At 37.8% G+C, this 27,039-nt stretch overlaps 1 protein-coding gene across 1 annotated transcript in view; it reads right to left on the bottom strand.

Annotated features, from left to right (window-relative positions):
- LOC128018840 (FAS-associated factor 1) overlaps nt 1-27,039 on the bottom strand; it is a 73,890-nt gene that overhangs the window by 19,775 nt on the left and 27,076 nt on the right. The window contains exons 9-14 of the mRNA XM_052604655.1: nt 18,567-18,662; nt 17,488-17,611; nt 17,330-17,393; nt 17,038-17,119; nt 10,203-10,357; nt 4,511-4,647 (exon numbers count right to left, since the gene is read on the bottom strand). Coding sequence (XP_052460615.1) covers nt 4,511-4,647; nt 10,203-10,357; nt 17,038-17,119; nt 17,330-17,393; nt 17,488-17,611; nt 18,567-18,662 — 658 coding nt within the window. The remainder of the gene's footprint in view (nt 1-4,510; nt 4,648-10,202; nt 10,358-17,037; nt 17,120-17,329; nt 17,394-17,487; nt 17,612-18,566; nt 18,663-27,039) is intronic.

The raw sequence follows: 27,039 nt of genomic DNA, 5'->3' as shown, positions 1-27,039 counted from the left end.
TTAACCCTTCACAAGGAGCAGGCTATTCATGACCAATCATAACGGCAAATCTGCCATTTTGTTCGGTAAACAAACCAGACAGGAGAGTATATTAACTTCAGACAGGAGAGTAGATTAATGTCGAAGGACTTGAATTTGAAAAAATGGTGTGTATTGACACACTCATGGTTGAAACAAGATACCTTCTGATATTCATTCACATTTATTTTGAGCTTTAACTAGTAAAGAGGAAGAGATTGTTGGTTCACATGCTGCTTAAAATGAGGAGCTACAGCGATCGGTCACAAGAAAATTTTTTTACAAAAAATGCCAAAGCTGACACACTCGTAGCAAAAGTACAGTACCAAAAGTATGTCGTACACAGAAAAAGTAACTAAGGGATTCGGGTATTTGCAAAAGGTCAATTGAGTAATTTGGCTCTCCAGAGATTCCATAGAACCTAATGTAACCCTAAAAATGTAGTTTTAGAATTTTAGGGGGAAAAATATTTTTATGGAGCAAAATAAAGAAATAAAATGATATATATATATATATATATATATATATATATATATATATATATACACACACACACAGAGAGAGCTGCTTGAAAGTTTGGGTTCAGATTTAATTTGGGTTCTAGATTTAATAAATATGACCCAAAACAGAATCAAAAGTCCTGAAAGTAGACAAAGAGAGCTCAATCAAAAAAATGAGATGCAGACTGCGAAGAAAGGGTTACTGTTGCCCATTAGGCTAGAAAAGTTTATAAAACCATCTCTAAAGAGTTTGGACTCCACAAAAGTGAGCTCTTTCTACATTATAGTCCTCCACGTCCAATGTGTTCTCAAAACTCAAGCAATTTGATAATACCTAGAATATCAAAATCAACTGCCGGCGGCAGATCCTTTTCCTATTTAGCACCTAAACTCTGGAATAACCAACCTAACATTGTTTGGGAGGCAGACACACTCCTGCAGTTTAAATCTAGATTAAATATCTATCTCTTTAACCTGGCTTACACATAACACACTAATACGCTTCTAATATCCAAAACCATGAAAAGATTTTTAGGCTGCATTAATTAGGTAAACCAGAACCCTTCACATGGCATCTACGCTAATATTAGTCTGTTTCTGTCTTATTCCGAGGTCACTGTAGCCACCAGATCCAGTCTGTATCCAGATCAGAGGGTCACTGCAGTCACCTGGATCCAGTACGCATCCAGACCAGCCTGGAATTGAACTGCTTGTTTTGTCTGGTCAGAGGAGAACTGGCCCCCCGACTGAGCCTGGTTTCTCCCAAGGTTTTTTCTCCATTCTGTAACCAATGGGAATTTTGGTTCCTTGCCGCTGTCACCTCTGGCTTGCTTAGTTGGGAACACTTCATTTACAGCGATATCATTGAATTGATTAGAAATAATTGCACAGATACTAATAAAACTGAACCGAGATGAATGATGAAATCACTGAATTCAATGATGAACTGCCTTTAACTGTCATTTTGCATTATTGACACACTGTTTTCCTTATTAATGGTGTTCAGTTGCTTTGACACAATCTTATGTAAATAAAGGTGACTTGACAAAACAGAAGTCAAACAGATTGTTTACAAATGGAGGAAATTCAAGACCCCTGTTATCCTCACCAGGTGTGTTCGACCGACAAAGATCACTCTACAAGTAAGACGAGTAATAGTCTGTGAGGTTGCAAAGGATCCTGATGTGTCAATCATAAGGAGCACAATGAATGTCACATTTTAATATTTCTGTCTTTAGTCTCCTCTTCAGCTGGTGAAATTAATTTAAATCTCAATTGGATTTAAATCTGGAGAATGATTTGGGCAATCTAAGACTTTACATTTCTTTGCCCTGATAAAGTCCTTGATTGAACTTTCAGGGTATTTTGGGTCATTGTCCTGATCCAATATGAAGTGCTTTTTAATGAGTTTGGTGGCATTTGTTTATATATATATTGTTAGCAAAGATGATTTTGTACCCTTTCAAATTAATTCTGCTACTGTCATCATACATTAAGTCATCATTAAAATTAAGAGGTTCTGTTCTAAATGCATGTATGCATGACCATGCCATGACACCACCTCCATCAAGCTTTATAGATGAGGTTGTATGCTTAGGATAATTTGCAGTTCCCTATTTCTCTCCACACTTTTGCTTTCCAATCACTTAGATAAAGGTTAAATCTTTGTCTCATCGGTCCATCAATCAGTTACAAAACTCTACTGGCTCACATTTGTGAAGAATCTTGCCTTTCTATTTCTGTTGCTGATCAGTGGTTTGCATCTTGTTGTGCAGCTTCTGTAATTCTGTGTCAAATTCTCCTGCGCATTGTAGATTGACAGAGCATCACCCCAGGTTTATGGCATTTTACAGACATTTATTTTAGGGTTCATTTTCACAACTTTTATGATTTGTCTGTCATCAACTACTGTTGTTTTCTCTTAGATGATCAGGTTATCGATGGTTGCTGATATCACCAGTAGTTTCCAATTTCTCTTGATTTCTCAGTTCCCTTTGTTTTTCCTATAGTTCTAACTGACTTCCTCTTTTCTTTTAGCATCCAAATAGCTTGCTTCTCTTTCAGAGTCAGCTTCCTCGTCTTCATCCTGGTTTGTGTGTCATCATTGAATGCAAGACTTAGAATGCAGAAGCAATGGATATAACTGATAAGACATTCCCTGCTTTTAATAGCTGAAGAATTAATGCAACAGGACACATCTGAACACTTAGAAAGACCTGTGAGGCAACTGTTCCAATACTTATGCTCACATCAGATAGAGAGATGATACTCTAAAAGTGCTGATCTTCTTAGCTGGTAAAATATCTTTGTGTTGAAATCACCCAATATTAAAACATGACATTCTGTAGTTTTGTCTCATATTCATCTTTTACTCATATTTACAGACTCCACTTCAAACAATTTTGTCTTTACCGTTCCAATACTTTTGCAGGGAACTATATATATATATATATAAGAAATGTGTATGTATATACAGTTTGTTGCTAAATATCATGTGGACAAACCAGAGGGCTATCTGAGAAATGTTTTGTGGATGGATGAGACCAAAATAGAACTTTTTGGTCTAAATGCGAAGCATTATATTTGGAGAAAAGAACACTGCATTCCAGCAGAAGAACCATATCCCATCTGTGAAACATGGTGGTGGTAGTATCATGGTTTGGGCCTGTTTTGCTGCATCTGGGCCAAGAAGCCTTGCCATCATTGATGGAACAATGAATTCTGAATCATAACAGCAATTTCTAAAGTAAAATATCAGGACATCTGTCCGAGAACTGAATCTCAAGAGAAAATGTGTCATGCAGCAAGATAACAACCCCAAGTACAAGGCATTACACCAAAGAATGGTTAAAGAAGAAATTTGCAATGACCAGGTCAAAGTTCGGACCTTAATCAAATTATATTAAAAAAAATTTTATATATATATATATATATATATATATATATATATATAAAATCATGCCCTGTAAGACTTCCTTGCGTTTGCTAACTTGTAAATAAACACAGCCTTTGGGTTGAAAAAGATGGGTACACTGTAGTCATAAAGGGATGGACATCGTCAGCAAGAATACTCAGGTAGGCTGTGATGTTAAAAAGATGCTCAATTAGTACTAAGGGGACCAAAGTGTATGAAACACCATTACACCACCTCCATCAGCCTGAACCACTGAGACAAGGCAGGATGGATCCATGCTTTCATGTTCTTTGAGTAAAATTCTGACCATACCATCTGAATGTTGCGAATTGTAGCCTCCTGTTCTTAGCTGACAGGAGCAGCACCCGGTGTGGTCTTCTGCTGCTGTAGCCCATCTGCTTCAGGGTTCAATGTGTTGTGTGTTCAGAGATGGTATTCTGTATACCTTGGTTGGTTGTAATGAGTGGTTATTTGAGTTACTGTTGCCTTTCTGTCATCTCTAACCAGTTTGCCCATTCTCCTTTGACCTCTGACATTAAGAAGGCATTTCTGTCCACACAACTGCCGCTCACTGGATATTTTCTCTTTTTCGGATCATTCTCTGTAAACCCTAGAGATGGTTGTGCGTGAAAATCCACGTAGATCAGCAGTACTCAGACCAGCCCATCTGGCAACAACAACCATTCTACGTTCAAAGTTACTGAAATCCCCTTTCTTCCCCATTCTAATACTCAGTCTGAACTTCAGCAAACTGTCTTCACCACATCTAGATGTCTACATGCATTGAGTTGCTGCCATGTGGTTGGCTGATTAGCAATTTGTGCTACCAAGCAATTGAACCTGTGTACCTAATAAAGTGGCTGGTGAGTGTGTGTGTGTGTCTGTGTCTGTGTTTGTGTGTATTGGGGTGTATACTGTAAGTCGCTTTGGATAAAAGCATCTGCTAAATGCATACATTTTTTGTACAAAAGAAATTGTGATTTTGATCTGCTAGGCATTACATAAGGTCTACCAATGTCTTGACTGATGAAGTGTTACCTATAATTTTAATTGTAGTTTATTTAGAAGTATATTTTACCTGATATAACATTTAAAACTTCATTTGATGTCCGTTTGCCCATGACAATTAAAAGTAATGGGAACTGGTCAGTCTTGTATGTCCGAATGGTCTGTGCAACAACACTGCCAAAGTGCCTTGTACACATCGTGAGTAGCCTAGAAAGAGAGTGAGAGAAAAGAGAGAGAGTCAGTAATTTAAGTGGACAGTGGAGAGACAGCCAGTGAAACTCCCCTGAACAATCACTGAGCTTAATAAGAGTACACAGCTCATCATATTAACAGACTTTAAAACCAATTCTGCTCACTGCACAGAAGATGGTCCTTCTCCAAACACTCCCCCAGTCTGAATTAGTATTCAGTTCCCGCCGCACCGAATTTGATAGCGCAGAGAGGATTTCTTATTCCATTACAAAGACAGAACTTTAAATTAACATTTCACTGAAGGAAAAGGGTAGCAGGTAGACTCAGAGAGCTCGCAGTAAATGTCATAATATTAATGAATTGCTATAGAGGGAATGCAAATATAGATTAGCTTCTCTCTTCTTTTAATAACATCGGCTTTAATAACTGGAAAGTAAAATAGAGAAATGATGGAACACTCTAGAGTAAGGGGGCATGACCAGTGTGGGAGGGAAGGAATGAAAAAAATAATTTCACCCTGTTATCAGAGAACTCATATATATATATATATACATATATATATATATATATATATATATATATATATATATATATATATATATATATAGTACAGACCAAAAGTTTGGACACGCCTTCTCATTCAAAGAGTTTTCTTTATTTTCATGAAAATTGTAGAGTCACACTGAAGGCATCTAGGGCTATTTGACCAAGAAGGAGAGTGATGGGGTGCTGCGCCAGATGACCTGGCCTCCACAGTCACCGGACCTGAACCCAATCGAGATGGTTTAGGGGTGAGCTGGACCGCAGACAGAAGGCAAAAGGGCCAACAAGTGCTAAGCATCTCTCGGGGAACTCATTCAAGACTGTTGGAAGACCATTTCAGGTGACTACCTCTTGAAGCTCATCAAGAGAAGCCAAGAGTGTGCAAAGCAGTAATCAAAGCAAAAGGTGGCTACTTTGAAGAACCTACAATATTTTCAGTTGTTTCATACTTTTTTGTTATGTATGTAATTCCATATATAATTCCACATGTGTTAATTCATAGTTTTGATGCCTTCAGTGGGAATCTACAATTTTCATAGTCATGAAAATAAAGAAAACTCTTTGAATGAGAAGGTGTGTCCAAACTTTTGGTCTGTACCGTATATATAAGTTGAATCAGAGGAGATGAGTGAGCTCTTTTTGGATTCTAGGGCATATTCAGACTGGCATACTACCTATAATTTATGAAATAGTATTTAGTATGTACAGGTTCTGGTTATATAATTAGAATATCATCAAAAAGTTGTTTTATTTCACTTATTCCGTTCAAAAAGTGAAACGTGTATATTATATTCATTCATTACACACAGAGTGATATATTTCAAATGCTTATTTCTTTTAATTTTGATGATTATAACTGACAACTATGGAAAATCCCAAATTCAGTATCTCAGAAAATGTTAATTTTGTGAAAAGGTTCAATATTGAAGACACTTGGTGCCACACTCTAATCATAACTCAAAACACCTGCAAAGGCCTTTAAATGGTCTCTCAGTCTAATTCTGTAGGCTACACAATCATGGGGAAAACTGCATGACTTGACAGTTGTCCAAAAGATGACCATTAACACCTTGCACTAGAAGGGCAAGACACAAAAGGTCATTGCAAAAGAGTCTGGCTGTTCACAGAGCTCTGTGTCCAAGCACATTAATAGAGAGGCGAAGGGAAGGAAAAGATGTGGTAGAAAGAAAGTGTACAAGCAATAGGGATAACTGCACTCTGGAGAGGATTGTGAAACAAAACCCATTCAAAAATGTGGGGAGATTCACAAAGAGTGGACTGCAGCTGGAGTCAGTGCTTCAAGAACAACTACGCACAGACGTATGCAACACATGGGTTTCAGCTGTCACATTTCTTGTGTCAAGCCACTCTTGAACAACAGACAGGGTCAGAAGCTTCTCACTTAAAAAAGGAATGGACTGCTGCTGAATCATCCAAAGTTATGTTCTCTTATAAAAAGTAAATTTTGCATTTCCTTTGGAAATCAGGGTCAGGAAGAAAAGAGGAGAGGCACACAGTCAATGTTCTTGAGGTCCAGTGTAAACTTTCCACAGTCAGTGATGGTTTGCGGTTTGCCATGTCATCTGCTGGTGTTGGTCCACTGTGATTTCTGAGGTCAAAGGTCAACACAGCCGTATAACATGAAGTTTTAGAACACTTCATGCTTCCTGCTGCTGACCAACGTTATGGAGATGCAGATTTCATTTTCCAACAGGACTTGGCACCTGCACAGAGTGAAAAGCTACCAGTACTTTACCAGTACTTTTCAGTTGCCCAAGATTTCTAAAAATCCTTTCTTTGTATTGGTCTTAAGTAATATTCAAATTTTCTGAGATACTGAATTTGGGATTTTCCTTAGTTGTCAGTTATAATCATCAAAATTAAAGGAAATAATCATTTGAAATATATCAGTCTGTGTGTAATGAAGGAATATAATATACAGGTGTCAGAATATCATCAACTTTTTGATGATATTCTAATTATATGACCAGCACCTGTATACTCTGTGCAGAAATTATTCAGAATGCACTACATGGAATAATGTATTTCCAATTAAATGCAATCCACCATTTCCAATGTGATGATTAAAGCAGTAGCAAGGTCAACCATAATCTCATCCTTGATACTTGCAATTACTATAGTTATGTTAAAGTTGAGACACAACATGGTTATTTTGCAGCTTAGCATACTGCAATTTAAACTCCCTATAAAAATAGTATGTAACAAGCATTATGCTGGCATTCTATTCTGAAAAAGTTAAATATACACTAATGAAAAAATATAAACTACTGTGGGGTTATTGGGGTTAGTTTGAAAGAAATTAATACTTTGATTAAGCAAGGATGCATTAAATTATTCAAGTTTATTTTTCAAAAAAAAATTCTATCCATCAAAGAATTCTAAAAATGTATCACTCTTTCCACAAAAATATTAAGCAGTGCAACTCTTTTCAACATTGATAATGAATAATAAAAATGTTACTTAAGCAACAAAGCAGCGTATTGATTAAATGATTCTGAAGAATGGAGCAAAGACTGCTGAAAATTCTACCTCTGGGACCCTATTGCTGTGCTCAATTTAATAATATTATCGTACAAAATGCTACTAGAGTGCTACAGGTTAACAGGACAGTGGGCAATCTCTCATCTGTGTAACTTTACAGTGCAGTATTACAGATTCCACAAAGAGGTTTCATTGGCAAAAAAAAAAAAAAAACATCATACAAATTGTATTTCCAGAGGTCCCATCAGGCATTGCATTTGGCCATTCACTGTCACATCAGTGATGCGTAAAGAAATCTTGAAGAATGTTAAAAGTTTTCAAAGGACCTCAGGGGAGTGATTTCTGATTTTCAAGTTAGTAACACCAGGTGTTCCAAGAATCTCATCATGAACGGCTTTGTAATTGGAGTGACATGCTCTCATCTCCTTCTCATCCCTCACTCAAGTCACACACACTTGAGTGTGTAGAGAATAATATTTCCCCATTGCTTGAACCGACCGAGGTGTGGCACAGTATCAGCCCATCTGCTGGGGCCACAGGGCATGCACTGCTATGACTGTTTCCCTGAGAAAACAGTTTCTCGATCACAATGATCATGATACTGTGCACAACTGCACAGCAACTACAAACAGAATTCAAAGACTTTTCCAGGAGTTTTTAAATACTTGTGTTAGTTTACATCATATGAAAACATTGTCTTCACTCTTAGCCTCACCAATTGTATTTTTTTTTACTTTTAATCATCGTCAAAGCAAAAATTTGTCAGCATGACTGATTATAGAGGCAACAGCCTACCAGTCTTCAACAAGTCACATGATTTGAGGTATAATTTAAACTATTAGGTATAATTTTCCCAAAACAGGAAAAGTTACACCCCAAAATGTTATACTTTGGTTGAGGGATTTTGAAAATACTAAGCAAATAGCTAGAAACTTAGCCTTGTGGACATCTCTAGCACTTTTAATGACCAAGATTAAGTGTTTCTTTCCTGATTCCACTCTCCTATTGTCTCTTCACAATTGTTCTCTTAAATTAGGCACAAAAAAAAAGATCAGTAGTAACAATAATACCTTATACTATTTAAATGGTGTGAATCCTTGGATTGAGAACTGATTTGATTCACAGGTTTTGTATTTCAATACAAAATCAGACTTGATTAAACAACAATTCAACAAAGTATTTTTTAAAAAGCATTAACATACTTCCCCCAAAGCAACTTACTGGGCAGAAAAAGGAAAATAATAATAAAGACAAACTTTCTTCAGAATTTTTGCTGCAGCAACGGCTGCTGCTGTTGAGAAAATCAACAACTAAGTATTACATTTCAATTACTTTGATTTACAGCACTGTCAATAAATCAGCCATATGAATCATCAGGATTTGACGCATTAAAAAAAAGAAAAAAAAACTTTGTATCTGCTAGAATGCACTGTCAAATTGTGACCTGCAGCTTTTTCTTACTTATACCAGTAACAAAGAGCACCTGTAGCACCTGTGGGTGCTAATTACATTCACTGTAATTACATTTGGGCTCTGGATTAATGCACAATTATACTGAGAGTCTATGTGATCGGTGTCAGTGATAAGTGAATTCACAGGCTTCATTCACAGATTTAGCTTTGTAAAAAAACTGCCAGTCACCATCCACAATCACCTACCAGTCAGGCCTGGCTCGGGAGCGTGAGAATAAGATGTGTATGTGTATGAGTAGGTCAGTGTATAAGGATGTGGGATTTTGTGTGTATGTGTGTGTGTCTGTTCGCATTATGAATAGCCCCAGATGTTGCCCCCCTTTAATCTGTGCTAGAAAGGCTCAGCTGGGGCAAAAACCAGAAGGGGAGGTAGAAGGGTATTGAGGTAAGACTGGACTGAAGGAGCCCCTGCAGAAGCAGGTCACTAGCTGGTCTTTCTCTAGCCGTCCACTCCGGAGGGAGGCCTTTAGGGTGAAGCCTACTGGAAGGAAAAGTAGAGGCCTGCTCAGAAGCAAAGCCTGCTGGGACCAATCAAGTATCCATCTGCTACCTGACCAGCTTCTCCCTTTTTCTCTCTCTGTTCGTTTTATTTTCTGGCCTTTCATCTTCATTTTAAACAGGACAATGGATTATTTTTGCAATCTTAATACTGCTTCAAGTGTATCTTTCTTTTGCTTCCAAGGGTCAAAAGTTGCATTTGACCAAAGACAAGCATAAAACCACCATCACTGCCATCTTGAAATGAAGACATTCTGTGGAGTGTGCTCTATGAAGGCTGTGTGTCTAACTGACCCTTTAACGGGGTAGATTAGTGTGGCCTGCCCTACCGGGGCCTCAGTGAGCAAACACAACATCTTTTGTTAAAGCCCTCTATGAGGAGAGTTTCAGAAGAGGAGAGGGGGGGGGGGGGGGGAAGAAATGCCTCTCATTAAGAGATCATCCATTTCGAGTGTGAAAATGCTTCAGATCGCTACAGTTCTGGATGGTTTGACTGCCACTGTGAGTGCATGCGATGAGAGAGATGAAAGGAAGGAATGTGCTAAATAGTGTTACCTGGCTTTATTAGCTTCTTTAGTAACGTCCCAGGCCCATGTGATGAAGTTCTGGCTTAGATATGACATCATGGAGCCTGCACACATCATCTTAGAGCAGAACAGATTACTGAGGATACTGTCGTCATTGTGGAGGTAGATGGCCAGCAGTTTTCTCTGAGAGACAAAAGCACAACATATGCAAACAGTCAGGTATCATATGAATTAAAGATTAATAATCCTTAATTAATTTAATAATAATGTTTTAGTAAAAAAAATTAATTAGAAAAACAACTGCTGCCCTCAAGAGTCTGTGGCCAAATTATTAAATATTTTTGGGGAAATTTGATTTCATTTGTTTTATCTGTTCTGAAGTTGTTTCAAATAGGCGCTGATGGTCACACAAGGTCCAACATCCCCAACATCTAATTAGCATAAAAACATGAAAATGGAATAATATGAAAATATTATAAAAGAAAAAAAAAAAAAAAAAAAAAAAATATATATATATATATATATATATATTTGAGAACTGTTAAAGAAAAAAACATTTCCAACCCTTCAAATAGCTGCACTGAAAGAGAGACATTTACTAATTTATAAACTATTGCTCGCACAGAGGTCATTCCATTCCCACATCCAGTTTGCAGAAAAAAAGCATGAAAACTGAAGCCTGATTGGCCATTTCCACTGCCTATGAAGCCAGAACCCATCTAATCCCGGCTCACTGATCCACCCTTATTTCATGATTCACCATCAGGTTTCTGAGCACTTTAAGGCCACTAATGCTTCACCAGGGTCCACAAGAAGAAAAAGACAGCAAGTGCCCTCCCCACACTCCCTGAGCAAAACAAACATCCAAACCAAATCAAACTGATGCAGGCTAAATCAAACTTTCCCTGAAAAACAAAAACCGAACAAATCACTTTATTTGCTTTGCATCAAATGCCAGTGCCCTCCTTCCACCGTCGCAGGTTAGCACAGGAAGCACTGCTGATGTCGACGCACATCTAAATCCACAGATATTTATGTCGTCAGACGGCGCTCACTCGCATAACCCAACAACTAATAAAAAAATAAAAAAATAAAAGGACACCACCACAAACATGAAAGGTTTTCGCCAAACAAGGCAGGGGAATAAAACCCACCGAATTGCATAACAACTCTGAACGTTTCCTACAGATCTGACCCCCAATGGTTCGTCAAATGCAGCCGGAGGGATTTTTCAACAGTCCAATGGTGAAAAAAAAACATAAGCAAAGCATGGAGAGAAATGAAGGAGGGCGTCAACGGAGGAGAGAAAATTGGACTCTATGAAGGTGTGTATGGAAGGAGGACTGAAGGAGTGCTGCTGTGTTTGCACAGTGATTAATGCTCTCGAATGAGCCGCACGCCTCCTGGTGGGACAGTGCTCAGGCCTCTTTCACTAGCCTAATTCAAGTCCCTGAAAAGATTAAACACTCATGCTGGGAAGATAAGCAAATGGGACCTGGAAAGAAGGCAAGATTTTAACCGTCAAAAACTGAAAGGGTGATGGATGAAAACCAGACAAACTTTTCCAGTCATCTCATGCAGTCTAACCTAAAACTGACATGGCTGTTTCAGTACTGACTGAACTTATTCACTCTGAGCTGAGAAAACATTTGACCTTTTGAGGCCTCTAAGATTTCATTGAAGAGGTGGGGAAAAGCTACTCTCGTTAATAACAGTCTTTGGTCAGCTCCCTCGTTTTACGCCCCTCCATTACCCGCAGTCACTCCTATCTACTTTCATCCTATTGTTTTCTCCTCCTTCCTTTCCCTCGTTTTGTGGGGCTTTTCTTAGCCTGCAGAAATCAGCGCTCAATCCAAATTACTGGGTCTGTTCTGGGTAAGAAACTGACCCAAAAGAGTTCTTTCTGTCACCTCGAGTCACCCCACCCCCCCAGCAGCAAATGGTGAGGAGGAAAGGGTAGAGACGCAAGACGAACAGGGGAGGAAAGGACAGAGTGAGGGAGGTGGGTAGAAGGAGAGAGAAAGCTGATCTGTCCTGTGAGTGGGACAGTACTAGCTTTCACACAGTTGTCTGAAAGTGAGGAATTCCCAGGTTAGCTTTAGACATGTGAGCCAGTGTTGCAGCAGCAGGACCACAAAACATGTTTATCTACTTAGTGAAAGCCTATTCACATCAAGTATGACTGTTTGGCATGAAAACTTTGTTTGGCATGAAAACTACTTTGTTAGTTGCATCAAAATTGATGTGAACAGGCCTTGAGATTGAATGTACCTAAGGAAGGGTTCAAGACATGCTAACCACCTTGAACAAAGAATTAGCTTTTAGTAACAGTGGCTTCCAAAAGCACAAATAATGCATTCAAATGTAGAATTACTATGTGCACTAACAAGGCAAAGTTTCCAGAATTAATGTGACTATAAAAACTGAATTGAAATAAAATGCAGCACAAATCACATATAATCAAAACATAATAAAAGTTTAAAAAGTTAAAAAGTTTTTAAAAAAGCTCATAATTAATCAAAATGTTATAACTTGATCTTTCAGTTAAACAAACTTCTCTAGTAATTAATTCCACTGAAACAAGCCACTTTTTATACAGTCGATTGAAAGCTCGCATTCAGATCTGCCTTCATCCAATCATCAACCAAGTCACATGCTCAACAATTTTTATATTTCCAATAATCTATTTCACTTTGATGTACATCACAATGCAGTCTGTTGCTAATTCCATTATATTGTGGCTTTAAAAATGCTCTATTAATAGGGATTCTGGACCAATGAGATTTCACTGTGGGGCGGAGCTACCAATGCAAGACTCCAAAAATAGAAATATACGACAAGCGGCAAAATGCCCTGCTAATGATGATATTAACATCATGTAATATTTTATGATGTAAGAAAGTTTTTGTCTAATGCTAATTAAAGGACTCCTGGAGTCTGGTCACACTTCTACTGACTGAAAAAAAAAACTTTATTTTTTAAATTATTTTCAAGGCATTCTGTTGGTGGCTGCACCTGCTCCACAGTAATGCTAGTTACACAGACGATCATAATTCTCTTGTAAAAGATATTGTGAAAGGATGTTTTTAATTACAGGCGATGTGTATGTGCTGGAGGAGGGAGAGATGTTGAAAGTAAACATTCTCTTTTGGCTGTAGGAAAGCAAACAATGGGAAAATGAGGAGTTCATATTACTGCTCTTTCTTGACCTGTAGTAGAGTGCTTTAACAGATGGCACTTACAATACTATAAGAGATTCTCCAACAAAAACAGAACAATAATCAAGTAATAATAATAATTTTGTTGCATAATCAGAATTTAGCTTTAAGGGTTGCCTGTATGTAATACAACTCTTAAAGTGCCTTAAAAATCATTATTTCTGTCATACGTCACTCCAAAACCCACTTATCTTTCTTCCAGAAGAAAAAAAAAGTTTTGAAGAGAATACAAAAGCTTCTCTCATGAATGTGCCAGAAAGAAGAAAAAATAATAAGAAAAGAAATTCACCTTTTGTGTTCCATGAAATAAAAAATCATAAAGTTTTAGAACAACATGAAGGTTGCGTTAGAAGATAACTTACTGGCACTACTGACAATTCAAAAAATTATTGGATCAATATTTAAAAACAAGAGTCATTTTTCAGTTTTCAGTTCTCCTGTTATAACAGCAGTGTCAATTACACAAAGTCCTTCAGGTGTCAGAAATCTCAACTCTCTTTCTCACAAACCACTTCATCACAGAGACTCCACTATGAAGCTCATGCATGAAAAACCCATGAAGGGTGCGAAGGAGCTATGAATTTTGATGGCCGTCTTTGTGCGGGAGGCAGAGGAGAGTTAGCGTGATTAGCTGGATGTTAAGGGGATTTGTGACGGGGCCTGTGTGCTGATGGGTGGCCTGACACAAGAGTCATCTGCTGATCCTCCAGCTGAACTCCAGAGCCTCCAACATTTTCATTAAGTTTGGATTGGAAGCATCTCCCACTCCAGAAACACTTCATCACATGTAGTGTTTTACTTAGTGATTAGCCTCTCAGGCCTGCGAGAGAGGGGAACAAGTGCCCTCAGAAAAACCCATCCCACACATGCACACGTGAACATGAAACGTTCACAGCCACAGCTAAACAACCTACACTTAATGAGAAGACTGGCTGACTGAAGGGTGGAGAACAAAGTAGTTTGTATGAATGGGTTTGCTGAATGCTTCCCTTTTAGAATTCTATTTTATTGGTCTTTGTTTTTGCAATCGTATATGGTGACCTATACTGCATCAGTGTTTCCCATTAACCGCCTAGACTCTGGCAACCTGGCACTATCTAATGAACTGAAAATATTTTTACACTTCTGATTATAAAGTAAGAGGTTTTGCACTATTGCATTTGCAAAGCCTCTGTCAATCAAACCAAAATCATAAGAAGTGCTTTAATTAAATATATAGTCTGTTTTGAAAAAGAAGTGTGCACTTTTCTCAACTGATCAGCTCGTGATCTGATGTTTTAGATCAGAGTGCTTGTGTTGTCATGTTAACATGCATTTGGGAATGCAATTGGCACCAGTTATGCGTTATTTTCACATTTGTAAAATTTTCAACATATCTGTGGTCATATGATTAAAGCATTTCACAAGATTTGTACTGTAAAAAAAAATTATGCTTATATTGTAATTGTTTTGCTTCCACTTTAAAGTCCAGCCACAAATCAAAAACTTTTAGGCCCAATCCCAATTCTATTTTATACCCCTTCCCCCTCCCCCTTGTCCCTTGAAACAGAGGGTGAAGGGGTAGGGGTGGAAATATTCCCCTAAGGATTGGGACACCACTACCATGACATCACACGCCATCATTCATCGTCTAGCTCTTACAATACACACATATCCTGGTGTGCATTAGAGCCTTCGTTCTGTATTAATGAGCTGCTTACTGACACACACACACACACACATCAGAAATCGCGCAGCTCACAAATCCAGGAGAAAATAAACTTGTCAACGCTGCCTCATGACTTTTATTAAATACAGTTTAAATACTGAATCGCTACATTATATTTTCTAGCGACGAGATGATACAATTGCTGTTTTTAAGTAAACTCACTCTAAAAAGATAAACGCACAGACGTGAATACACGCAACTTCCATTTCTCTTTCTCTTTTTCTCTCTCTCGATTAGGCAATATTTGAGAAAATGGTTTAGCGATTTCTAATTATTGGGGGGATTAGTGTACGGCAATTATTGCCCTGATCAGACGTATGCTATGGCACTATCATGCAGTCTGTAATGACATGACATTACCAAATATTAGCGATTTTTTGCAAACATTTCTTTGAGTAACATGACCGTTAATATGAACTCACAATTGAATGTAACATAAAACAAATGATTACTTTTCGTTAAAATCTTTATTTATGCCAAAAAAGCTTACATTTATGTGTCTTTTTGTTCGCTGTAGCAGCCATGTTTCCGAGATAATTCATACCCCTTCGTTTGAAGTTTGGTCCTGAAAAATCTTAGTTTGAAGTGCTATCTGGTTCTTCCCCTTACCCCTACCCCTCCAACCAAAAGAGAATCGAGACACCCTTACCCCTTCACGTGAATGGAGGGGTAGTGGAAAGGGGAAGGGCTAAGGGGTAGAATTGGGATTGGGCCTTACTCTGTTCAGTTTGGACACTAAAAATATTGAATATTGAACTTTAATGTTGAACTCTCAATGTGCACCAGACTGAGGCATTTAACTTCAAAATAAACAAAATTTATCCGGGGGTGGCTGACCCAACTAGATGGACGAAGGTCAAACAGCCCCCCACCCCCAATCAATTTTCTCTCAAAATCTTGTGGGAAACACGTCATAAATAACTAATACCAAAATCTAGTGTTTATTTTAAAATACACCAAGTCATTTGGGACTTTGCTGTACCGGAACAACATTTCAGGTGATGTCGCTCCATTTTTAGAAATTTCTATTCATCATTCATAATTTTTACTCAAAAGTATTTTTTTTTAATGATGCATACCTTAAATATGTCCTGTTAAATCATTCCTAAAAATAAATGCTCTGGCTCAAGCCCAAAAGGAGAACAACTGTGAATGGCATACTAGAGAAATGCACCAGGATAACAGAGTGAAAATGTTTGACCCATAAAGAAAAACACTGACTGTCTGCTAGCGAGGAACACAGAAGGTCATCTCTTCTTCTTCTTACATTAGTTTGTTTTTATTGACACACTGAACTGTCTCCTCGGGGGAGAACGGCGGCCATATTGTGCCTGTGATGAGGAGAGGAGGAGATCAGCTGGGCTGCAGGCAGGAAGCCATTCCAGCCCGCTCCTCATGCTCAAAAACCCCCTGAACATCTTGCTGCATCCTCCCAGTTTAATAAGACCGTAATCCACACAAGCTGTCAGTTGATACAAGCCTCCTTATGAGGACACAGCGGGAAAACCAGCCAAAGCTGTTCTAAATAAAGCTTCAGCTGTTCAAATGGGAAACGGAAATTTGATGGGGATTTATCATGATGAGAGGGACAGTTCTGCCAATCAAACGATAAGCGTTTTTATATACCTGTGCATATGACTCTCAGAAGAAATGTTAGAGCCTGGCAGTGCATGTGCTCATACATTATACGGGCAATGTAGGTTTTTGGAATCTAGCTCGGGTCATTTCATGATCCCTATCATTTTCCTATAATTTCCAGTACCTCATCCGACTGTCACCATTAATAAAATAAAACACAATACAATAGAATGGAATAGAATTAATCATTTGCAATGAAAAAGCAAATTACTCAAAAAAAAAAAAATATAAACATAAATAAATAATGATAGATATTATATATTTATTATACATTTTCTGATTGGTAAGTTTATACTCACATCTCTGGCTTTTCCGTAAAAGGCCTCTTGACATGCTGCTTCCAAGGATCCGATGTAGAACACAGGATCGAAGTCGCCATATCTACAAAACATACATGCACACACTAAGCAAATATCCCACACAAATAAGCAAATACCAAACATCAGAGAAACTATTTACAAACATTAAAAACATCTTATTCAAAACCAGCAGTGCTGAAAAAAATTGTGTACAAGACACCGCATACTAAACTACAAAGATAGTTCTTTCATGAAATTGAATTACAAATGTTACTTTGTCCAGGGAGCTCACCTTCTAGAGAATTCAGCAGTAAAGTGCAGTAAGGCATCACCCTCATTTTCACTGTTCTCTGGCACTGAGGGAAGATGAAGGAATATATCATTACAGACATCCTGTAAAGACCATTCCTTCATGGTCAACCCCGGATGAAATGACACTGTATAACTTACTCATCGGAGACTTTCGACAGCTCGAGCTGCCCATTGCTAAGATTTCAGATTCATCTACACCAAACTCAGGTGCATCCTCGAAATCATCTCCGTCACTGTCACTGACCATGTGGACATCTGTGCACTGTAAACACAGAGGCAATTTCTTAAAAACAATTCATTTGACATAACAAGAAATGCACTATTTATATGTGATCTAATCCAGTGAATTAAAACAGGGATCTAATCCAAAAATTACTTAAACATTTCTAAAATAAATACGTGCATACATTTAAAAACTAATCTCTCTCTCACTCTAAATTGCTTCATTGTCAACTGTGGCATAAATTACTATATTTATATATATTAAAATAATACATTTAAGATGACAATATCAAACCCTATTTTAAGTAAAATTAAAATAAATTAAAAAAACTATAATTATTCAATGTCAATAACATACCTAACTTCAATTAAAGAAATTTGTGTATAAAATCAGGGAAAGAATATTATAATCCTGCCAATCACAATAGGAAAAGCTATCAGTGTCAGCCAGATATGCCTATAATAGTGACCCCCCAATTAAAACTATATTAGTTCTTAAAATAGTTCCCATTTGAATTCTACTTTGGGGACCAAACCTAATATGAACTGTGCAGAGAATGTAATAGTTGCCAATCTGTTGACAGTTTGCCATAAGACTTAAAACACAGGGGCAATTCTGGCTGCATTGTTATGCCTGGCAACTCGACAGCTATCCCTGTGCCCACTACATGTTATTTCATCAATTCAGACTGGGACTGCATTTCTATTCCAACAATGAGTTTCTCATTAAAAATAAAAAAGGCAATCATTTATCCATTTTGGCTGAGCCGAGCAGTCTAATTAAAAATCCCACAAACATTAGAATTGCCAAAACTGGCACCAAATGCTGGCTTTCAATATGTTGAAAAACTAAAAACAAAAACAGCAGAAATGAAATGCATAGACGTAAAAATGATGAGAAAAACAGAACTTCATGGTTCTCATCTACAGGTAAACTACATGAGATCTGACACTATTTGTGTGCTGTGAAGGTATTGATGTGCGTTCAGCTTTACCTCATCTGTCTGGTCCACCGTGAGCGCAGGGGAAGATCTTCTGCACACAGTCAGGTGGTGGCAGGGATAACTGATTCCACTGGCGGCCAGAGTAATCTGCGCAAATAAAAATCATTTTTGAATTGTTTTCACAAACTTTTTGCTGTTTGTTTGAACTACACAAACTGTTTTTGTTAAGGAAAAGATCATTGCTTGAAAAAATATAAATATAACATAGCTAACATTTATGAAGTTACCATTTTGGGTTAGGAACATCAAGAGGAGCCAACAATGATATTATTTTTGGGTGAACTATCCCTTTAAGACAGCTTTTCCCAGTAAAGTTTCCCATTGACAGCACAGGGTTTCTCTGGCTCATGATAGAGGTACTGTCAGTTTGGCACTCTAAAGAGCATCACATGCAGCATACGCTTTTGAAGGCCTGAGTACCTCATTAACTCTCAGGCTAGAGTGGAAATGTCAGCAGCTCTCCACACTACAGGGACTTATTACAGACCAGCCCGCCCCCCACACACACACTTAACTGCTTGGAGCGAAAGCGCAGAGGTCTATTCTCTCGACACTTATCTTATCTGACATTACCAATTACACACTATAATCACAGTCTGTTTTTTACGTATTAATTTCCAATACCAAAATGACAACAGTGGTCTATACTTTATACCAACTGTAATGATAACATACTTGTATTACTTACAGAGACAGCTCTACCAGTTATCACCTACTTAGGTGGGACTCAAAAGAAATGACACCTAATAACAATTTACCACAACAGGAAATAACAGCCTTCACATGTAAACGACTTGATCTAATTGATAAATTATAAATTATTATTATTATTAAAAACTGCACATCAAATGTTTAAACATAAAAATAACCAGCAATAAAACAAGATATCTCTAACCTCTAACTATACTTAATGAAAAAAAAAAAACCTTTCTCTTTCATTAAATAAAAAATCTGCCAAGGCCTAGCCATTATGAAATACGAGTATGCTGGTGATGAATCTTTAGTATTTTTTCAAAAAAAAAAAAATTGTATTCTAGAAAAAGAAAGGATAAGTTTAACAAATCTGAAACATACCAAGATGTCACACATTGGTATTGATTAACAGACAGATTAGATTAAGTGTAAAGAAGCTTTGGTTTAAGCGCCATAATATCCCATAATGCAACTCAGAGAGGATTTCAGAGTGTCAAGTACTTCAACAGGGTGCTAACTCCCCCAAAACACACAAACACATATCACACTCTCTCCTTCTTTGTGACGGCCCACACAGAGAGTAGAATCACAGACAGTGTTTCTCTTCTACAAGGACTAATTAAAGACAGACTGCCTGTACAGAGACAATGTACAGTACTGTTGGGTGACACCAACAAAAGCACTGTCCACACATCAAGCATGTTCTTTTTGCAGGAGGATCAGAGGGTCTGAGGCCGGATAAAATGTAGAACTAGGGAGGAAATCATAGGGAAGAGAGGGGTAATTTGTGCCACTACTGAAGATGCCTACAGAGTCATAATCAAGTCTTTCATAGCGGTTTTCACCCTCAATCTAACCTAAAATATTGTACCTTTAAAGACTTCTATATGTAAATTACCTATGTTGTGCAAACCTCCACATTACATGTTGGATCATAAGTTTGGGGTCAAGATGCCTAAAACTGAATAGGTGTTGATACGCCAATTGTTACATTTGCATACTTCATCCAAAAATGAATTCTGTCACCATTTACATACACTTATGTTGTGTCAAACCCGTATGGTTTCTGTGGAACACATGAATTATATTTTGATTAGAATTTTCATTTCTGGGTGAACTATCCCTTTAATGTACTCAATGACGATGTATTTTTCCAATAAGGAAAGTGAATGTTACAGTATATTTACATATTAAATAACTGATCTTAAAACAAACAAGTTAAATCCTGTTTTCCAAAATATATCCCATTTAACACTTAAGTATAGTACAATTAGGGAACTTTAAGTGGTAAAACTTCCATGTTCTTAAGAGTGTATGAGTGTGTCTGGGTGCTTAAGTGTGTGCGTGTTCAGAGCCGCAGGCTACAGGGTAGAAGGTCACCCCCTCATCTTTCCACACCTCCCTCACCACCTTCAAACAAAGAACAAAATCCTCCTCTTTTGGAGCCCTTTCATTAACACTTGCATTAAAGCCCCTAGCACTGAGCACCATGTAAAAGAGGAATTCCATTTCTCTTTCTCTGTCCTCGTCTTAGAAGAATTCTCCTTCTACGTCTACCATCAACTAAACATATTTATCTGACAAACTTTTCCCTTTTAATTCTCCTCTAGGTTGTTTTCAGCTATTTGTGGTCATTCTCTATCTCTCAGGCTGTGAAGGAGATAATTACTGATGACAGCTGCTTTACTCGTCCGAGAGCCCCAAGCTGCACCTTGTGCCTGCCTTCTTTGATAGATGAGGACAAGAGAGCTACAGAGCGCGAAAAAAGCGAGAGTGTGGAGTCCAGAAAAGAAAAGAAAAATAAGAAGCCCCACCCCAAACACCTGTTGGACCCTTTCAGGTTAGGGTTTGAAGAGGTGTCAGTCTTGATTAAGATCTAGGGTCAAATACAGTGTTTAAAATGCCCAGTGAACCTTTCAGAACTAAGCCCTTGGGGGAAAAAAATGTGAATGGGCTAGGCGATGTTTTGTTTTCACCTGTTTAAGGTGTAATCTGTAACTGCTACGATTTGCTGGATGTTATTGGCAGTCAACAGCAAATGCCTCTTATAATAATACAGTTCTGAAGTGCAAATCTCATCGTCAAAACAGTATTACTTTTTTCAAATCTAATAATAATAATAATCTAAAATATTATTTTACATACTTTATCTAAAAAAAGTAACGGACAGGTCCAAACATAAACATATTCACCATATTAAAAAGGAAAAAATGCTGATTTATTTATATTTATATGCATGATATATACATATTGATGTGTATGTATGTGTGTATAAGGTAACAATAATCAAAAATATATATAAGCTTAAAATAAATAACAATTTAAATTATAAATAATAATAAAATTAATAATGTTTAATTACAGTTTCCTAAATTAAAATAGTTTCAAATCCTTCTACCTTTCTTGCAGTATATAAAAAACTGGGGAAAGTCAAGAAAAACCTTTTCTGAAACAGAGATGAATGAAAAACAGATCCATTTCACCTGCATATGAGAGATCACTGCTGCCCACTGTTCTAAACATGTAAAGCATGATTCATGTCAGACAGCCCCAGTAAGGGACAGGGAGTGGAGATCGACAGCAAGTTGGCGGTTCTGAGAACAGAAGATTGGTAATATAAGAGTGTATATACCTCTCTCTCAGAAGAACTTCACCTGCAGACAGCAATCTCACAAGGGGCTCTGTATGGGCTTAGAGCTGAGCCTCGTCGCTATGGCAACCAGCGGGCCCAATAAGCCGCCTCCGCAGGTCTGTGACGCTGAAAGCCCATAACAGCCGTGGGCCACGGAGACCCTCGGGGAGCAGCAGCAGTAATACATTAGCAAACACCAAGAAACACTGGATAAATGTCAGCAATTAAGGGGGAGAAGACTCTAATAAGGACGTTCCAGAAGTTGTCAATCATTCCCATAGGTGCTGCACAAGGTTGGCAGTGAAATATGAAAAGAGCTCAAAAGAGTTTTGGCTCAGGATGTGTGTGTGCTTGCATGCGTGTGTGAGAAAGGGAACACAGAGGTGGGAAATGGACCAATTGGGAACCTAAATTAAGAGAACAAATAAAATAAACAAGAGCATGAGCTATGATTTGAGGCTGGGGTGTTTTTCATAATAGTGGCAAGGGAATCAATCAATCTTGAATTCAATTTTTTTCCTGATTACTATATTTACAAAAGACATGAAATAAAAATTCACCAAAAAAAACAAAAGTGATGAAATGGCATTATTTACTTAAATATTCAGAAATCTCCATAATACTATAAAAGGATTCAACAAATAAATGTGCTGACAAAATAGTGCAGCCTAAGTTCGGGCAGAAAACATCAAAGTTTGGGCGACTGATGCCAAACACAGCCTGCAAACAGCAGTCCTCAAGTGGCCTGCCATATGAAGAAGCCTGCGTCAGCCCCTCAAATACATCACACGCATCCCGACTACACCCACTCAAACAAACAAGGGCTAAAACATGACAATGGTAAACAGCCTCCTTTGAATTTACAGACACTGCATATGGACGTCAAGACAACTGTTAAGATCCACCCACAGATTCAAAAAACATAAGAAGGTATGCTGATTTTTACAATGTAATCCCTTTCTCCCCGGAGATAGAATTACAATGTTAATCACAAATCCAGTTAAAATGAACACACTGTTTAAATGTTAACTGGTTAAACAGTTTCACCGTATGAATGGATCAAAAAAATCAAACTCCATTTTCTTCATTTGACTTCCTGACAGTAATACAGAAGATGCACTGAGAGAAAAGTATACGTTCTAACTTCCCTCTGGAAACCTATTAATATATTAAGTTCAATCGATTTCAACAGTACAAATAAAAAACAAACCTGTCGCTAGCTCCTTCAAAACCAATATGCTTAAAAGCTCAGTCGGCGCAATGTAAACTGACTACTGATCAGTTTTCCATTTTTCACCCTTATGAAGTTGAACAGAGCACGGAGAAAAGGTAATGAAAGCACAGCGAAGTAGGCATTGACTCAGACTGCTGGTAAATGTATTTCTAAAGCCTGGGCTGTCATGTTTATTGGTACAAATCCCGGGAGATGAGGGAAGGTTAATGAGATACGCACAAAAAACAGCCTGCCTGCCATTCAAGAGCTTTGCGTCTAATGCACGGCTAGGCATTTCAATAAGGGCCAGAGGCCATTATTAAGACTGGTGCTTTAATAATATGTCCCTCCCTAAAAGCCAAGATGAGCTGAGGTGGAAAGCTGTTCTGAGGCCAAGTGCATGACGACTACACATAACCAATCACTGCTTGGGCATTAACGGTTTAATGTGCCTTAAAGATTATTCATGAGCAGTGCTCTCTTCATCAAAAAACAAGACTGTGGGTTGAGGTCTTCAGTGAGTGCACTTCAGCCCTGAAGTGGCCTGATTCAAGTGGGCAGTCTGTGGTGAGAGGGTGTAATTCAGTGACCTAGTGTCTGTTGTTCTTTTCACTAAAGGACGAAACGATCTCTCCAACCTCCCTTTTAATAGTATGAGCTAAATGCAATTGGTGAGATACATGAGCCTACAAGTGCACACTGAAAATAAACAATACAGTCATTGTTAAAGAGCTCTGTGAAACACTGCTCATAACTGAGTCATAGTCTTTTGTTCTGGTAATCTCAAATACTAAGTAGTCAAAGGGTTTTATGCTTTATTTTGTGCTTTAATGGTAACCACAACCATCTTAATAGTTTCAGAAATAAAACAGCCAGATACATTTTACTCACATTTTTTTAAATTTACAATGGATATATGGAGGTGGGGGGTTGGACTTTCAACACCTGAAACAAACAGTGCCCAAAAAACAGGTTTGTTCATCAGGCCACTCCCTTTGAAATTGTACTTGCCCTCAATTAGGGACCTGACAGCAAATGAAGACACAATGACAAGCATAGAAACACATTTTTCTTTCATGGTTAAAACACAAGGACAATTTCCATGCTTAACTGGTCAATTGCACAGCGCCGATAAGTTATATAAAAAAAATAAAAAAAAATAAAAAAAAAGTTCCCATGGTTCTTGTAAAGATGATTATCATAGACGACTAAGCTGGGAGGTGAGGTTCCTCAGGGTTCAGTGTTAGGGCCCTCTCTGATCACTGTGAACAAGTCGTACTGAAAGGCTGGGAGCACAGAACAGGGCGAGAAAGGTCACTGACCCCCGACAACATGAGCTGTAATGTCCACACAGAGAGGACAAGGGAAAGGAGCTGCTCTGTGACATCTTAATTAGCACCAACATCTTACTTTCATATTGGGTGATGCTTCAACCACTACAGAAAAGAAGAAATTATTCTATTCAGTTTGTCTAAACTTCTATAAGAAATGTTTTCTTACACTCCTAGGGACAATTTTTGTCATTTTAGTTGTTTTGTGTGTACATATATATATATATATTAGGGGTGTAACGGTTCACAAAATTCACGGTTCGGTTCGGTTCAATACACTGATGTCACGGTTCGGTTCGGTACGGTTCGGTACGTTTTAGATACAGCAAAAAGAAAAAATTGGCAGATAAATTTCCTTGATTTTTTTAAAAATGTTTTATTTATTAAAACTAACAAAGTATGTGTTTTTTTTTACATTGAACAATGATGGAGCTATTCTTTACCCATCTTCTATGGTGTTTTCTTAGCAGCATACTGTATAAAACAAAAATAGCTCCTAATTAAATGTAATATTGTTGTAGTGGTTATGAACAAATACAAAGATGTAACTCTTTTTATATGGAACTCTATAACTCTTTATATTTAGTGTGTTTTTACTCAATTGGTTCTCTATTTGGGCTTATGTTTTTTGGAACAAAGCAGGAATTACGGTCTGTCTGAAATGGGCTCGTGAAGGAATATTGTAATGGGGCTCAATTACATTAAGCATGTTCTTAAAACCTGCGTTTTCCACTACAGAGTAAGGTCTCATATCCGCGGCTATAACGTAAATGCACCATTCGCTGCGGTGATGTCCGTATACGGAGCCCGGGACGTCACCTGTAGGAGAAAAAAAAGCAATCCGTGGCGACGGTTTTGCAATCCGTCCCCTCAGTTTATAAACCGTACTCACGAATTCATAAACTGTTCACTCGATTTAACAAATCGTGCCCACGGATTAACAAACCGTGCCCACGAATTTCCAATCCGTGCACTTAGATTTTGTAAACCGTACCCTCGGTTTTTGAATCCGTACCCACGAATTCATAATCCGTGCGCACGCTTTCGCAATCCGTTCCCTCGGATTTGTAAACCGTACTCACGGATTCATGCAGCAAACTCCTACGTGTTAACATACAGTTTTATTGAATATTATTATGTGGAATAGGTTTACAGCAAAGTGTCTTAAGTGATTCTCTATCAAGTGTAGTACGAGGTGGAATACAAAGATTTAATAAGAAAGATGCGCATTAAAATCTTGTTCAATTGCTGATAATCTATAATAGCACTTGATTATTATTGTGCAATAAACCTGGCATTGTGACTGACTCTGGAGTAATTTTTTCCTCTTTTGTAAGTTATTTTGGATAAAAGATTCTTATGCATAACCTGTTTAATAATATATAATAATGATACAAATAAAAATAAAGTTATTTTTTATAATTTTAATTTGTAGGCTAAATAAATGAGTACAAGACAGTAAAAATATTTGTCATAAAATAATTTGTGAATTGCTTTATTTTTAAATAACCTTTGGACAGTTTTGGAAATGCTTGTGTACAATTCTTTCTTAACATGAAGACTTATTTTTGTGATTTTATTATACTAAGCTCCACCCACCTCACCCCACCTGCCGGAGTTAGATGCATGTTTCACTGTTAAGTGTAAAATGCGTGTCAGTTTTCAAATCCGAGGGAACGGATTGCGAAAGCGTGCGCACGGATTATGAATTCGTGGGTACGTATTCAAAAACCGAGGGTACGGTTTACACAATCTAAACGCACGGACTGGGAATTCGTGGGCACGGTTTGTTAATCCTGGGTACGATTTGTTAAACCGAGTGAACAGTTTATTAATTCATGAGCACGGTTTATAAACTGAGGGGACGGATTGCAAAACCGTCGCCACGGATTGATGTTTTTTCTCTCCTACAGGTGACGTGCGGGGCTCCGTACCGAGCCTTCAGCGCGTACTGAGTGAGCGAGCGCCTGACTGAGTAGCCTAACATAAACATATAAGTTGGTGTTTTTTTTTCTTCGGGGGTGTCAGGGGCATTGCCTGTTACGTCGTTTGGGTTATTGGGCTACCTTGTTGAACGCATAACATTATATTTCACACACCTTTTTTATTTTCCAAATTTAATTAATTAGTCCAACGAACCGTTCGGTACATAATGCGTACCGCGTACCGAACCGAAAGCCTCGTACCGAACGGTTCAATACGAATACGCGTATCGTTACACCCCTAATATATATATATATATATATATATATATATATATATATATACACACACACAGGTGCATCTTAATAAATTAGAATGTCATGGAAAAGTTTATTTCAGTATTTCAACTAAAATTGTGAAACTTGTGTATTAAATAAATTCAATGCACACAGACTGAAGTAGTTTAAGTCTTTGATTCTTTTAATTGTGAAGATTTTGGCTCACATTGAACTGAACTGGACTGTGGCCTAGTGGTCCAAAGTCCTCTTTTTAAATGAGAGCAAGTTTTGTATTTCATTTGGAAACCAAAGTCCTAGAGTCTTGAGGAAGGGCGGAGAAGCTCAAAGCCCAAGTTGCTTGAAGTCCAGTGTGAAATTTCCACAGTGTGTGATT

The sequence above is a fragment of the Carassius gibelio genome, chromosome A8, assembly GCF_023724105.1.
Source record: "Carassius gibelio isolate Cgi1373 ecotype wild population from Czech Republic chromosome A8, carGib1.2-hapl.c, whole genome shotgun sequence".
NCBI lineage: Eukaryota > Metazoa > Chordata > Actinopteri > Cypriniformes > Cyprinidae > Carassius > Carassius gibelio.
This window is presented reverse-complemented; position numbering and strand designations above follow the sequence as displayed.